This window comes from Ranitomeya variabilis, chromosome 3 (genome assembly GCF_051348905.1).
Source record: "Ranitomeya variabilis isolate aRanVar5 chromosome 3, aRanVar5.hap1, whole genome shotgun sequence".
NCBI lineage: Eukaryota > Metazoa > Chordata > Amphibia > Anura > Dendrobatidae > Ranitomeya > Ranitomeya variabilis.
Genome location: NC_135234.1, coordinates 237,419,494 through 237,433,289, shown reverse-complemented (window position 1 = coordinate 237,433,289; position 13,796 = coordinate 237,419,494). Strand labels below are relative to the sequence as shown.

Here is a 13,796-nt window from a genome sequence, read left to right as displayed (position 1 = left end):
CCGTTCTACGTGGGCTGTGCAATGTACTACGTTGGCTGTGCAATGTACTACGTTGGCTGTGCAATGTACTACGTGGGCTGTGCAATGTACTACGTGGGCTGTGCAATATACTACGTGGGCTGTGCAATGTAATACGTGGCCGGCCGCGAACAATCAGCGACAGGCGCGGTCCGGCCACGAATTGGCGCGGGATTTGAACCAAGCTTCGCTAATTGGTCGTGCCCGGCCGGCCGAATTCTGTGTATTCAATGTATTATTCTAAAATCTTCATAAATAAACTACATATATTCTTGAATACCCGATGCGTTCGAATCGGGGTACCATCTAGTAAAATATTTGCTTAGTAAGTATTTTTTGCGTGGCTATATGCGTATGTATAGTCCTCTAGAATATGACTTTGTGGCATCCCATACTGCCAATCTAGGAGCTGAACCTATCTTTACTGTAAAGAATTTAAGTGTTTGTTCATGTAAGGATAACTCAATTGATTGAACCAGTTTTCGATTCAATTGCCATATTCCCCTAGTGTTTAAGCCATCCGTTCCAAATTATAGTTGCACCCGTATAGGGGAGTGCTCTGAACATCTTTGATTTAGGGTAGTATACAGGTGTTTACTATTGCTAGGTCGATTCTGGACAAAGAGTGGTGTGATGTTGAAAGACAAGAAAACTTTCAGTCGTGGGGTGTCTGACCCACCACAGATCTATCAAACCTGTCTCTGAACTCTTGATAATTTTCCAGAATAGTTACTATAAGAAACATCCCAGTGAGGGTGTAAGTACATGTTAAGATCTCCTATTATTATTACTGGACCATTTGGTAGATTAGATATGAAAGAAAATATGCTTTTCAATATCATGAATAGAACTCGTCCCCAGTATAGTCCGATTCTATTAATATATCATATCTTTATATTTTGTCTTTTTTATTTTTATATCTTGGACCCTTTGTATACATATGTTTTTTTTTATATTTTATGGGTTTTTATTTTTTTTTATACTATCAATATATTAAGTGGTTCGCTCCAAAACACTGGGACTTGTCTAATTGTCACAGGCTCATTACTCTGTTGCCATCCATGTGTAATCTATGCGCTATCCGATTTTCATATTTGATAGGCAAAGTCTGAGAGATTTTCTTGAATGCAAAAGAAAAACATGAAACACTGATGGCAAAAATTAACACTAATAAAAAATATGATCCAAAACACTGACACAAAATGTTCAGTTGTTGTTTTGGATTTTTTTTAACATGAGAAAAATTACTGACCTGCGTATGAAGTATAAGATTGTGAGATTGTTGCAATTCTTCAATGATGGTAGAATAAAAAAACAACCATAAAAACAAAAATACAAAATGGTTAGCATTGCATCTGTCTTCATTATATCTTTGTTTTGCAATACTGATATTAAGGAAGTAAGAGTTTTGTTGGAGAAAAGGAAAATAAAATTCCGTTATGTCCAAATATGTCCAAACTTCTATTTGCCAAGGACAAATGGTTTACAGTATTATCTAGTGTGTGTAGGCCAGGCGTCATGAAGTATGTCTATCAAAGTACAGATATATATTTTGCCAATCTATTTTCTTTATCATTAAGGTGATTTTGTGCCATTATGCAACTATTATTTCTTATGTAATCTTTTATGTAACCAAAAACCCTATGAAATGATGGGTCAGTGCCATATAACAGAGGGCATTCTGAAGGTCAACTTGGAGTGTACTCTTGGTTTGTCCAATCAAAATCATGGGTAAACCTACAGCCGATATATCTGATGGACTCTGATAAGTCGCCCACAAGGGTAAGGCCAAACAGAGCGGCCCCAGTTCAGGCCATGATGCGTTTGTGACGTAACCAATATGCTGTTTTCAAATTGTTTGCTAAACAATTTTTGTTTTTGTGGTAGAACAGCTGTTTGATTAGATGGATATATAGATGTGTGTGCACGTGTCAGCTGTATTTTTTGTCTTAAACAACTGCTGACACACACAATCTGTTCACTGTTTGTTTGGCAGAATTTAGAAAAATTGCAAAGTAAGAATACTTTAAAAAATAGAAGTGTTTAATTTTTAGCAACTAACAAAATGCAAAGTGAATGAACCAAAGCAAAATGTAAACCAAATAAATACTTGGTGTGACCATCCAAGTATAGTCAAGTATATGGTTACTTAATCAACTAAAATGAGTTAAGGATTATTATTTTCCTTTTGTAGGTTGAACCAGTCATTAAAGCGGTCGTCCGGGCCAAATCCATAAGTCTGCAGTCACTCTGCGTGACTGCGGTCTCATGAATGCTCCCATTGCATGCCCTGTGCGCTGCGTCCCTGATTTCTGAGCTGGGATCAGCAGGTATGTATGGTTATAATAAGTCCAGCACACCGTAATGGACATCCTAAGGTGTTCGGAGCACAGGAAACACTGTGTCAAGGCGTGGAGCAATCACAAAACAGAAGAAAATCCAGCTCGACGATCTTGTGGACAAACTAATTTCTTTATTCACAAAAAGTGCTCGGTAGAGGATAAAACCGGATCAGCGATGTAGGTTACATGATAATCGACATCGACACGTTTCAGGTGGCTGCGCACCCTTAATCATGAATGCTATATCATTATAATATGTTGATACATACTCCCGCCCAGGTCTCGTCTAGTGGGTGTGGCCTCACTCCATGCACTTATATGGAGCAAGGCCGCGCCGTTTATTTGGTCACACCCACTAGATGGCCTTGTCACTAGTCGGGGCGTGGTCTTAATACAAGTGTATGCAGTGAGGCCATGCCCACTAGATGGTCTCTGGCCGGGAGTATGTATAACGCATATATACCCTCTGGTCCCAAATCAGAAATTGGTCGAAACCCGCAGCGCACAATGCATTAACTGGAGGGATTCATAAGTCTGCAGTCATACAGAGTGACTGCAGACTTATCGATTTGGACCAGACAACCCTTTAAAACAGAAATGACTGTAGAAGACTAAAACAGAAATGACTGTGTAGAAGACTAAAAACTAAGGAACAGCCAAACTCTGCTAACAAAGGTGAGCAGATGATTACTTCCCCTTCTAAATTGGAGGATGTCTAGCAATACCATCAGCTCGGAACTGCCCTGGTGATGTCCTGGGAATAGCACTCTATATACAGGTATTTCAGATGTTCCCAGCACTTAACATTTTTTAAAGCCATATTCCAGATGGAATCCGTAACAAAAGACACCTGTTTGATAGAAAAATTCAACTCTTGTTTTTTGTTGCAAGCGCTGCAAATTTGCATCTGAAAACCTACTCTTTGGCCCTGACTGGCGATTCATCAAGAACCGTCTGTTTCTCAAAAGCGTTCAGATCCCCTTGGAATTGTGTCCACTTTTCTATCTGGTTGTTTTTCCCACCTTTTGTATGTATATCTTGATCAATAAAGTTGTATTTTAATATTTACACTTACCATGGACTCTTTTTTGTCGTTTTTTTTCTTCTTCTTTGAGCTTTTTTTTCATGTAATTTATGTTGTCGATTGGATGTACGGACTCTAAAATGTGGGACGCCCCAGCCAAATATTATGCACAGGTTAAATGGCCATAGACCCAAAACTAAGAGTGGCTTCAAAAAAAAGTTTATCCAGACATTTCAATATCAAACAAATTACTCCTATTGAGCAAAACGTTCCTAACAGATAGTGACTAGAACAGAAAACAAGCACTAGGTTCCCATAGAATTTTGGAATTTGAGCTGGTTTTCTTTTTAATTCTTTTTTACAGTTTTGTGGTTTCTTACTTTTAGGCTATGTGCCCACGTTGCAGAATTGAATCAGAAGTTTCTGCTATCAAATCCGCACACTCTTGGCAGGAAAAACGCATGCGGATTTAGATGCATTTTATGCACGTTTTTGAATTGACGCGTTTTGCATGCATTTTTCATGCACTTTTCAAGCGTTTTTCTAATGCATGTCTATGGGTGCGGAATTGCTGCGATTCCGCAAAAATAATGAACATGCTGCGTTTTTTACCGCGATGCGTTTCCGCCGTGGAAAAAGACGCAGCATGGGCACATCAATTGCGGAATGCATTAGTAATTAATGGAATGCTGTTTCTAAGCGTTTTCGCAGCGGAAAATCATGGCAAAAAAGCTTGTAAAAAAAAAAACGCATCAGGGGCGTGGCTATGTAAGCTGTGAGGGAAGACGCACCTTCTGGAGGCTCCTGCTATCCTGGTTCTAATCCTGCCTTTAATCCCCCTGATTTGCGGTCTGCACCGGCTGGAGCGATACCTCGGGAGCCCGGTAACCCCCTTGAACGGCGACTTTGGAGCCCCAGAACGCCGGTGGCAGCGGCGCCCTGAACGAGCGACGGAGTCTCTGAGCTGCGGCGGCCATCTTTGAGTGCGGCTTCGGCGGGAAGGACACAGTGCCGGCGGGAAAGACACAGCGCTGGCGGCGGCCGTGGCCGGGTGCATTCCCCGAACATCAGCATACAGCGGGGACGCAGTGAGTCACCGAGGAGAGGAACAGGTGCCGGGTCCGGGCGGCGGGCGGTCCCTAGAAAGGCTGCAGCCATTATTACAGCGCGCACTCCAACAGCAAGGAGAGCGGCGCTATACTATACAGCTGCGGTGCAGCTCAGGAGGTGAGCCAACACCCTGCATTAATAGAGGGGTGGTGCGGCGTGTGCCCTGGAAAATTGGGCCCTGCACCCCCCTTGTTAGACGAGCTCCTGTCTGCGCCATAACTTTGGAGGGATTATCCCCCCTCCCTGCTGTTTTGGCTGTGGGCTGCTCTGGGACTCTGTGCCTGATAAATTCTTAGCTGCTGCTCCTGTTCATACTTGGTGATTCCCTGCCTGGCTGCCTCTTTGAGGTATATCCTAGTTTGACTCTGCCCTGCTATTGGAGAATAGACTGCCATAACCATAAGCTTGATTCTTTTGTGGGGACCTTCTGTTAATCGCCATGCATTCTTCTAAAGGAGGGGGGGCTACTGAAAAGTTAAAGAAATATGCCAGAGACGATACTCCTGACAGTGTACGTACCCTCAGAAATAACTCCTCACAGAATCAACGCAAAAATCGCCCTTCTGACAGTAATGAGGAAAGGGAACAAGGCGAACTAACTCTTAAGCAAGCATCTGAGCAATTGATGCAAGCTATATCCCTCACTAGGTCCTCTCTCACTGAGAAAATAGAAGACGTACATACTGAAGTGGGCCGCCTGCAACATGATATGCAGGCTATGAGAGGGCGTATCTCTGAGGTTGAAACAAGAGTGTCTCAGATAGAGGACACCATTACCCCAATGGAGGCTAAGCTCTCGAAAGCCGTCGGCTCTGTGAATGCTTGGAAGCAAAAGGCAGATGACCTGGAAAACAGGCTGCGCCGCAATAACATTCGCATTATTGGCCTACCAGAACGCTCGGAGGGTCAGCAACCTGAGCAATTTATAGAGGACTGGCTTAGAACCTCTCTGGGAGATGGATTCTCCTCAACATTTTCCGTGGAGAGGGCCCATCGGGTCCCAACGAGACCTCTACCCCCCGGAACCCCACCTCGGCCCTTCTTGGCGCGTCTCCTCAACTGCAGAGACAGAGATGCGATCCTTCGCTTGGCGAGGCAGAGGAGCCCCATTAAATTTAATAATGCTACTATCTCAATCTTCCCGGACTTTTCTATGGAACTTCAAAAGCAGCGAGTCCGATTTGTGGAAGTTAAAAAGCAGCTCAGGGATAAGAACATCATCTACTCCATGCTTTATCCGGCTCGGCTCCGCATTGTCCATGAAGGCTCCTCCCTGTTCTTTACTGATCCGGCGGAGGCAACCGAATGGTTGCGGTCATATAAGGGGTCCAGTGTGCCGAACTCCTAAGCTGCTCTCCTTACTCCATGGCAACATAAATTGGAGCTCTCCGTATTGGTGCTGAGCTAATCTACAATACCGGACGCTGGTTCCAGTGAGGGTATCCCCTTTTCTATCTGACTGTAGGAGTGTAAGATTGTACTCCTCCACTGTTCGAGTTTTGTTTTGTTTGGGTTTTTACACCAGTTTTGACTGTTTGATATGTTTGCTAGTCGCCAATGATAATTTTGTGCTCTACGTGATGTTCCTGATCCCTGCCCGAATTGCGATGTATGTTATTCTTTTTTTTAGGCGTGGATATGGGGTCTGAGATTATATTTATGACATGGAATATACGGGGTATTAAAACCCCCCGTAAGAAAATCAAGGTATTCTCTCAGATTAAAAGGTATCATCCCCATATTGTAGCCCTTGTAGAGACACATCTGACTAGGGACACAGTTAAATGTATACAAAAGCCGTGGGTGCAGTGGTCCCCTTCATGCATTCCATACCAGTTACTCCAGAGGGGTCTCTCTGTTGATACATAGAAATGTTAGGTGGGAGGCTAGGGAAGCACGACGTGATCCCGAAGGTCGCTTTGTTTTTGTACATGCCTTTATTAATACGCGAGAATATGTGATACTATGTGTTTATAACCCACCCCCGGCTAGTATATCGATTCTCCGCATGGCAATGGGTTTCTCCCTAAATTATCCTAATGCTAGTGTTATTTGTATGGGAGATTTTAACTTGGTTATGGATAATTTTAAAGACAGATTGAGACTAGACGGGGGGACGTTTGGAGGACCTTCTCCTCAATCCCCCTCTCAATTGGCGCTATTTATGAGTAATAGCGGATGGTTGGATTTATGGAGGGAACGCCACCCTGAAATAAAAGAATATACCTGTCATTCGTCAACTAGACAGTCTCTATCTCGCATAGATTACATATTTGGATCTAGTGATCTGGCATTATGGGTAGATAATATCGAACATGGTAATAGGGGGATATCAGATCACAGTCCAATCATTCTCAAATTTAAATACGGTCAGCCAAACAACTATATACCTTGGAAATTGAATCCCTTCTGGTTGAAGCTGATAGATTCTAGTGATAGAACGGTTGATCAGTTGAGCTGTTTTGTCTCTACTCACCCAGACCCCTCGAATCTTAATCTGTTCTGGGACACTCTAAAGGCATACTTACGGGGATGTCTGTCTTCCACAATTTCCTACATTAAAAGGGTGACGGCGGGGGAGGATGATGAGATGGAGCGGCGACTGAGGGATACGGAGGCCGCCTATGTGGCCAATCAGACCAGTGGTAACAGGGTGAAATGGCTTACTTCCCAAAGATTATATACCCAACATATAGACAATAAATCGAAACGCAAACTATTTTTTACCCGTCAATCCTATTTCGAATTGGGGAATCAGGCCAGTACACTCCTAGCCTTTTTAGTACGCCAACATAATACCTCTAATACAGTATTACAGATTCGGGCACCTGATGGTTCGTTGGTATCCTCTACTGAAGAGATTCTTCAATGTTTTTGTAATTACTATAAGTCATTGTACAAATCTGATGGTGGTTTTGGTATCCCTGAATGTGTGGACTATTTATCAGACATAGCATTCCCCTCACTGAGTCCAACCCAACAGGCCTTTATGGAGGCCGAGTTTACTCTAGAGGAAGTGGAACATGCTATAATGGACATGGCTTCCGGGAAGGCCCCTGGACCTGACGGGTTTCCCGCTGAGTTCTATAAAAAATATCGGAGCCATCTGGCACCACATTTATTGAAGGTGCTCCAGGGTATATGGGAGGGAGAGTTTATGCCTGAAACCTTTTACGATGCAAATATTATTGTACTTAAGAAGGAGGGAAAGGACCCCCTGGAATGTGGGTCATATCGCCCCATATCATTGGTGAATGTAGATTATAAGATTTTCACTAAAATCTTGGCCACCAGACTAAATATGATCATACTAGACCTTATACACCCAGATCAAACTGGCTTTATGCCCGGGAAGAGTACCTCCATCAATATTAGACGGGTCCAATCAGTGATTCAGTATAGCTCTTTAGAATTGGACAATAACTGGGCACTGGCGTCACTAGATACAGCCAAAGCATTCAACTCTCTTGAATGGTCTTTCCTTTCCGCATGCCTACGGAGATACGGTTTTGGGGATAAATTTATTAGAGGGATAGATACGCTATATAGGAATCCTAGGGCACAGGTAATTGTGAATAACTCTATCTCTGATTCTTTTACTTTGCACAGAGGAACCCGTCAAGGATGTCCTCTGTCCCCGGCTCTCTTTGCCCTCGCGATAGAAGCGTTAGCAATACGTATAAGGTCCTCTATAGATATCAAAGGAATTAATATTGCGGATCGTGTGGATACCATTGGTCTTTATGCCGATGACATGATTATATTTATGGATAAAATAGAAGAAACGTTACCACAAGTAATAACGACCATCGACAAATTTAGTAAAGTCTCTGGTCTCTATATAAATTGGGACAAATCTACCCTAATGCCTCTGTCTCATGCTCCGATGCCCTGTCTCGAAAACCTCTCATCGTTACCTGTAGTCTCCAGTTTCAAGTATCTGGGTATTCATATGTCCCAATATAGTCGGCTAGACCTACAACTTAACATTTATCCACTATTGGACCTGGTCAAATCTAAATTTATAGCCTGGAGCAAACTCCCCCTCTCTGTTGCAGGCCGCATTAATCTAATTAAAATGATATTACTCCCCAAACTTAATTATTGCCTCCAACACAGTGCAGTGCCAATACCCAAGTCTTTCTTCGCAAATTTAAATTCCCTAACCACATCCTTTATATGGGGAAAGACTAGACCCAAACTTAAACTATCTACTTTACAGAGACCAAAAAGGGGGGGTGGGGCGGCTTTGCCAGACTTTTATCTGTACTATCTTGCCGGACAGGCCAAGGCATTAGGCAAATGGATGCCTAATAACTCTATACCTGATTCAGAGAGCCATTTACTTCACTCTGCCCGGATTGACTGCCCATTGGGATTTCTGGAAACAGAGAGAGTCAATGCTCCTCGTTTGCTGCCTTTGCTTCGACTGGCGAGATTGATATGGAGACAGATCAAAAAAGTTATCACATTTGTAGATGTAATAGCTGAAATGCCACTATGGCATAATAGTTATTTCCCAGAACTACTAAATCACCCATCTACTGAGTTCTGGATCTCATACGGTGTTCTTTCAGTGGGCAATGTACATGACCAAGGGGTTTTTGTATCCTTCGAACAATTACGGGATACTTACAATATTCCAAGATCCCAATTCTTCCGTTATTTACAGCTAAGGTCAGCTTTCCAATCACATATGCGAAATTTGGGTGCGGGTCGAGCGATCTAATCTCTACCTCTAATAGGCATTCTCAACTCACAAGGCCCTCAGGGACTCATTTCCTCTTTATATACATATTTGTTGTCCGTGGGAGATGGATCCACTATTAGCTCTCTTAAAAAGAAATGGGAGAGACTTCTTCCCGATACAATGGGAGAGGAATGGGAAGATATTCTAGAGTCTCCAACTAAAGTTTCTCCTTCAGTTAATAACAGGATGACCCAGCTATATATTATATATCAGACCTATTTGACCCCAACGCGGCTCTTTAAAATGGGTCGCCTCCATTCGTCAGATTGCTTGCGATGTCATGCACAAGATGCAGATTTTATCCATATGATTTGGAGGTGCCCGGTAATCTCGCACTATTGGAAAGAGGTCACGACATTATTAACATCTTTATTGTCAATCCCTGTTCCACTTGAGCCATTGACCTGCTTATTCGGGGTGTGGGATGCAGAGGCCTGGGATCACTGTACTGGGATCTTTCTTAGAGAGACGCTCTTCTTGGCACGGAAGATACTGGCGCTGAGGTGGATGGGTGGTTCCTCCCCGTCTCTCAGAGCTTGGATCGATTTGGTGAACTCGGTCGTCCCATATGAGAAAACACTGTACCAAAATAGAGGATGCCCAGGTAAATTCGAAAAAATCTGGGGTAGATGGAACTCCTCTCATCATACTCTGTAGTCTGCGCTGATTAGATACATGCACGGGAGGATGGGCTTGTGGTTCTGGGACATCGCTTGTGGAGTAGGATTCAACTCTGTTTTTTTTTTTTTTTTTTTCTCTTTTGGCGACTTACTGTTTAATGTTAACGGTCAAAGTTGTATAGTAGGTAGATTTTAGATGCTAGTGATTTAACATGCACAGTTTATCACCTCTGTAAGTTCTGGATATGATGATATTCTATGACCTTTTGTATCTGATGGTATAATTGATGATGATACATGCTAATGTGTGCATTATTTGTTTATTCTGAAATTAATAAACGAATTAAAAAAAAAAAAAAAAAACGCATCGTGGACACATAGCCTTAAAGGGCCACTGTCACCCCCCTCCAGCCGTTATAAACTAAAAGAGCCACCTTGTGCAGCAGTAATGCTGCAGTCTAACAAGGTGGCTCTTTTAGTTTTTGATTCAGTTATTCCCTCAATAAAGCGTTTTAAAATTTGTACAAAATAACCTGTCCTTAGACCTGGAGGCGGTCCGAAGCTTCCTCGGTGAATCTCCCAACGGCCGTCACTCTTCTCTTCTGGGGATGTGGTCGCCGCCCCCTTCGCGCTGTTTCTTCTTAAATCCGGCGCCTGCGCTGTGCGTGCCTGCCTGGGGCAGGCGCAGTCTTCATTGTCCGTCATAGGTCAGATCCAGGGTGCCTGACTGCGCCTGTGCGGGCAGTGCGGCAACCCTGTTGCTGAATCCCCGCCCCGCACTGTGTTATTCATTATGCACAGTTCGGGGCTGCGGTTCCTGGGCATGCGCACTGCGCTGTTCAGACGCTCCCCCAGCTCAGACGCTCCCCCGCCTTCCAGCGTTGTTATTTGCGGCTGCTTCATTCCAAACGCTGGCAAGGAAACCTGTATATTACGGCAACGCTGGAAGGCGGGGGACCGGAGGAGCGTCTGAACAGCGCAGTGCGCATGCCCAGGAACCCCAGCCCCGCACTGTGCATAATGAATAACACAGTGCGGGGCGGGGATTCAGCAACAGGGTGGCCACACTGCCCGCACATGCGCAGTCAGGCACCCTGCATCTGACCTATGACGGACAATGAAGACTGCGCCTGCCCCAGGCAGGCACGCACAGCGCAGGCGCCGGATTTAAGAAGAAACAGCGCGAAGGGGGCGGCGACCACATCCCCAGAAGAGAAGAGTGACGGCCGTTGGGAGATTCACCGAGGAAGCTTCGGACCGCCTCCAGGTCTGCAGACAGGTTATTTTGTACAAATTTTAAAACGCTTTATTGAGGGAATAACTGAATCAAAAACTAAAAGAGCCACCTTGTTAGACTGCAGCATTACTGCTGCACAAGGTGGCTCTTTTAGTTTATAACGGCTGGAGGGGGTGACAGTGGCCCTTTAAAGGGAACCTGTCAGCAGGATTGTGCACAGTAATCTACAGACAGTGTCAGGTCGGTGCCGTTATGCTGAATAAAAATGATACCTTGGTTGATGAAATCCATCTTTTTTTTTTTTGCTGTTTTAATCCATATTTTCAGTTTTGAGTTAATGATATGCTCATGCTCCAGGGCGGCCTGTGGGGCGTCTTCATGTGGTGCTCTGATTAAGTATTCATCAGTATGGCTTCCCTCAGTGACCTGCCCCATAGTTTACATAATGAATATATTTATCTTGGGGAAATAAGAAACCCTTTTGCAAGCCGGCACCAGCAGTGGCGCCTGTTCTGCAGCATGATCGCATATGCACTGTGTGTATAATTTGTTTGCTGTTCTCTTGATAGTCATAAAAAAATAAAAAAAATCTGTTTGAAAATGGCGCCGGCTGTGCCTGTGCAGTAGCAGATATCGGTGATCCTGTAGATGCCACTGCGCAGGCACCGGCGGCACCATCTTGCTAGAGAATTTTTTTTATTTTTTTTTTTTTACCTCCTCCAAGATGGCGCTGAAGCTGCATGTGCGGTAAGGTAACGTTCACAGATATCGGCTACTGAGCTGATGTGGCCGGCACAATTTTCAAAATTTTTTTTTTCTATCAGGAGAACAGCAAATTAATTATACACACCGTACATATGCGATCATGCTGAAGCACAGGCACCACTGCTGGTGCCTGCCTGCAGAAGGGTTCCCCCCAGATAAATATTATATTCATTATGTAAACTAGGAGGCAGGTCAATGAGGGATCAGCTAAAATTCCTAATTTTTATGAGTTTATTAATTCATAGTTTTAGTAGTTGTAACGTTATTTTATTTTATTTTTATTTTTTTCTGTTTAAGGTTCCTCCATCTAGAGGTCACCGCTCCAGGCCATACAGGGGAGGCTACCATGATCACAGGTAAGGAATGGCGATTCATTGACTAATAGTTATGTAAGAAAAAATACTTGTATTAGGGAACATCATTTATGGCAGTTATTGTACAAAAACATTCTCATAATAGAAATGTAGCATTTTCTAAAACCTTACTATTACTAATTTTTTATTTTTATTTTTTTCTACAGAGAGCATGACCGCTATGAGTCATACAACGACAACTCATACCACGACAACGTATGCCATGATAGAAATTACAATGACAATCAATATGTGGACTATGAAGAACGCGCTTACTCAGAGTACCATGAACGAAAGCAATCATACAATGAATATAGAGAACATAGAGAGCCTGTATACAACAGAGGGGTTCGTCATGATGGTGGCTATCATAAAGAAACGTATTACCGTGGTAGCTACCAACGTGGACATGGAGAAGCTGAACAGTATCCGGGCAATGCCCCAGAGGCACCACATAAGAAATATCCCCATAAGTCTGTTAAACTCTATAAGAAAGAAAATGATTTTCAAATGAAGACCACTCCGCAACAACCTATAGAAAAAGGTGTGTGAAAAGAACAAGCTGTAAAAACTAAATTTAGCATGGTTATTGTTGTTTTCTCACAGTCATGTAAATTCAGTTTAGAGGGTCTTTGGGTCTTAATTCTAGATTTTTATTGGAAGTAAAGTAGCCTTGTGATCCATCCTTGAATCACATCTTGCAGAACTCGATTATATTTTGTACATCAAGATTAAGCCCAAGGAATCATAATATTACTCCACCTTGGAATATTTATAGAACTATTCTGGAATATTTATCGGCTACAGAAACCAGGGGAAAAGATTATCTCTTTGAATTGCAATGGTCCAATAAGGAATCGTAAAGTTTTAAATTGCTGGATGTTTAACCCCTTCCCGACATGCGCCATTCATGTACTGCTCTGCAGGAGCTGCGTTCTTCCAAATAGCTGTACATGTACGGTGGCACAATCGCATGGCCTCAAGCGGAGCGGCGATCGCGTGCAGGTGTCAGCTCTGTGTGACAGCGTTTAACCCCTCTGATTTCGCTGTTAGTAGTGACAGCGACATAGAGGGGCATCGCACAGGCAATGAGTTTCCTGTATGCTTCCATCAGGACAACGCGATGTGATTGTGTTGTCTTGATGCTCTCCGTGGAGACCACCAGCCGCAAGAGGCCGCAGGGTCCTTCGTGGTCCTGCACGGAAGGTGGCTTGTGAGCACCTGCTGAGAGCCGGCGCTTACATGCCTCCTTCCCTGCCTGTCACATGCTGCTCCAATGTATGAACAATAAAAGTACACACATTCGGTATCGCCGTGTCCATAACGACACACTCTATAAAACACCATAAAAAAAAATAAAGCAGTGTTTTTTGCATTTTTTTTTTTTATCATGCCACCAAACAAAGTGCAATAAAACGCAATAAAAAAGATGAATATAAATAAAAATGGTACCGCTGAAAATGTCATCTTGTCCCGCAAAAAAAAAAAAAGCCGTCATACAGCTCCATCAGCGGAAAAATAGTTATAGCTCTCAGAATAAAGCAATGCAAAAATAATTATTTTTTCTGTAAAATAGT

The 13,796-nt window shown here is 43.3% G+C and overlaps 1 protein-coding gene across 3 annotated transcripts in view; it reads left to right on the top strand.

The window, feature by feature from the left end:
- Positions 1-13,796, top strand: part of LOC143815729 (uncharacterized) — a 113,466-nt gene that overhangs the window by 51,508 nt on the left and 48,162 nt on the right. For all 3 annotated transcript variants that reach the window (XM_077295300.1, XM_077295298.1, XM_077295299.1), the window contains 2 exons: positions 12,164-12,222; positions 12,387-12,763. In XM_077295300.1, coding sequence (XP_077151415.1) covers positions 12,164-12,222; positions 12,387-12,763 — 436 coding nt within the window. The remainder of the gene's footprint in view (positions 1-12,163; positions 12,223-12,386; positions 12,764-13,796) is intronic.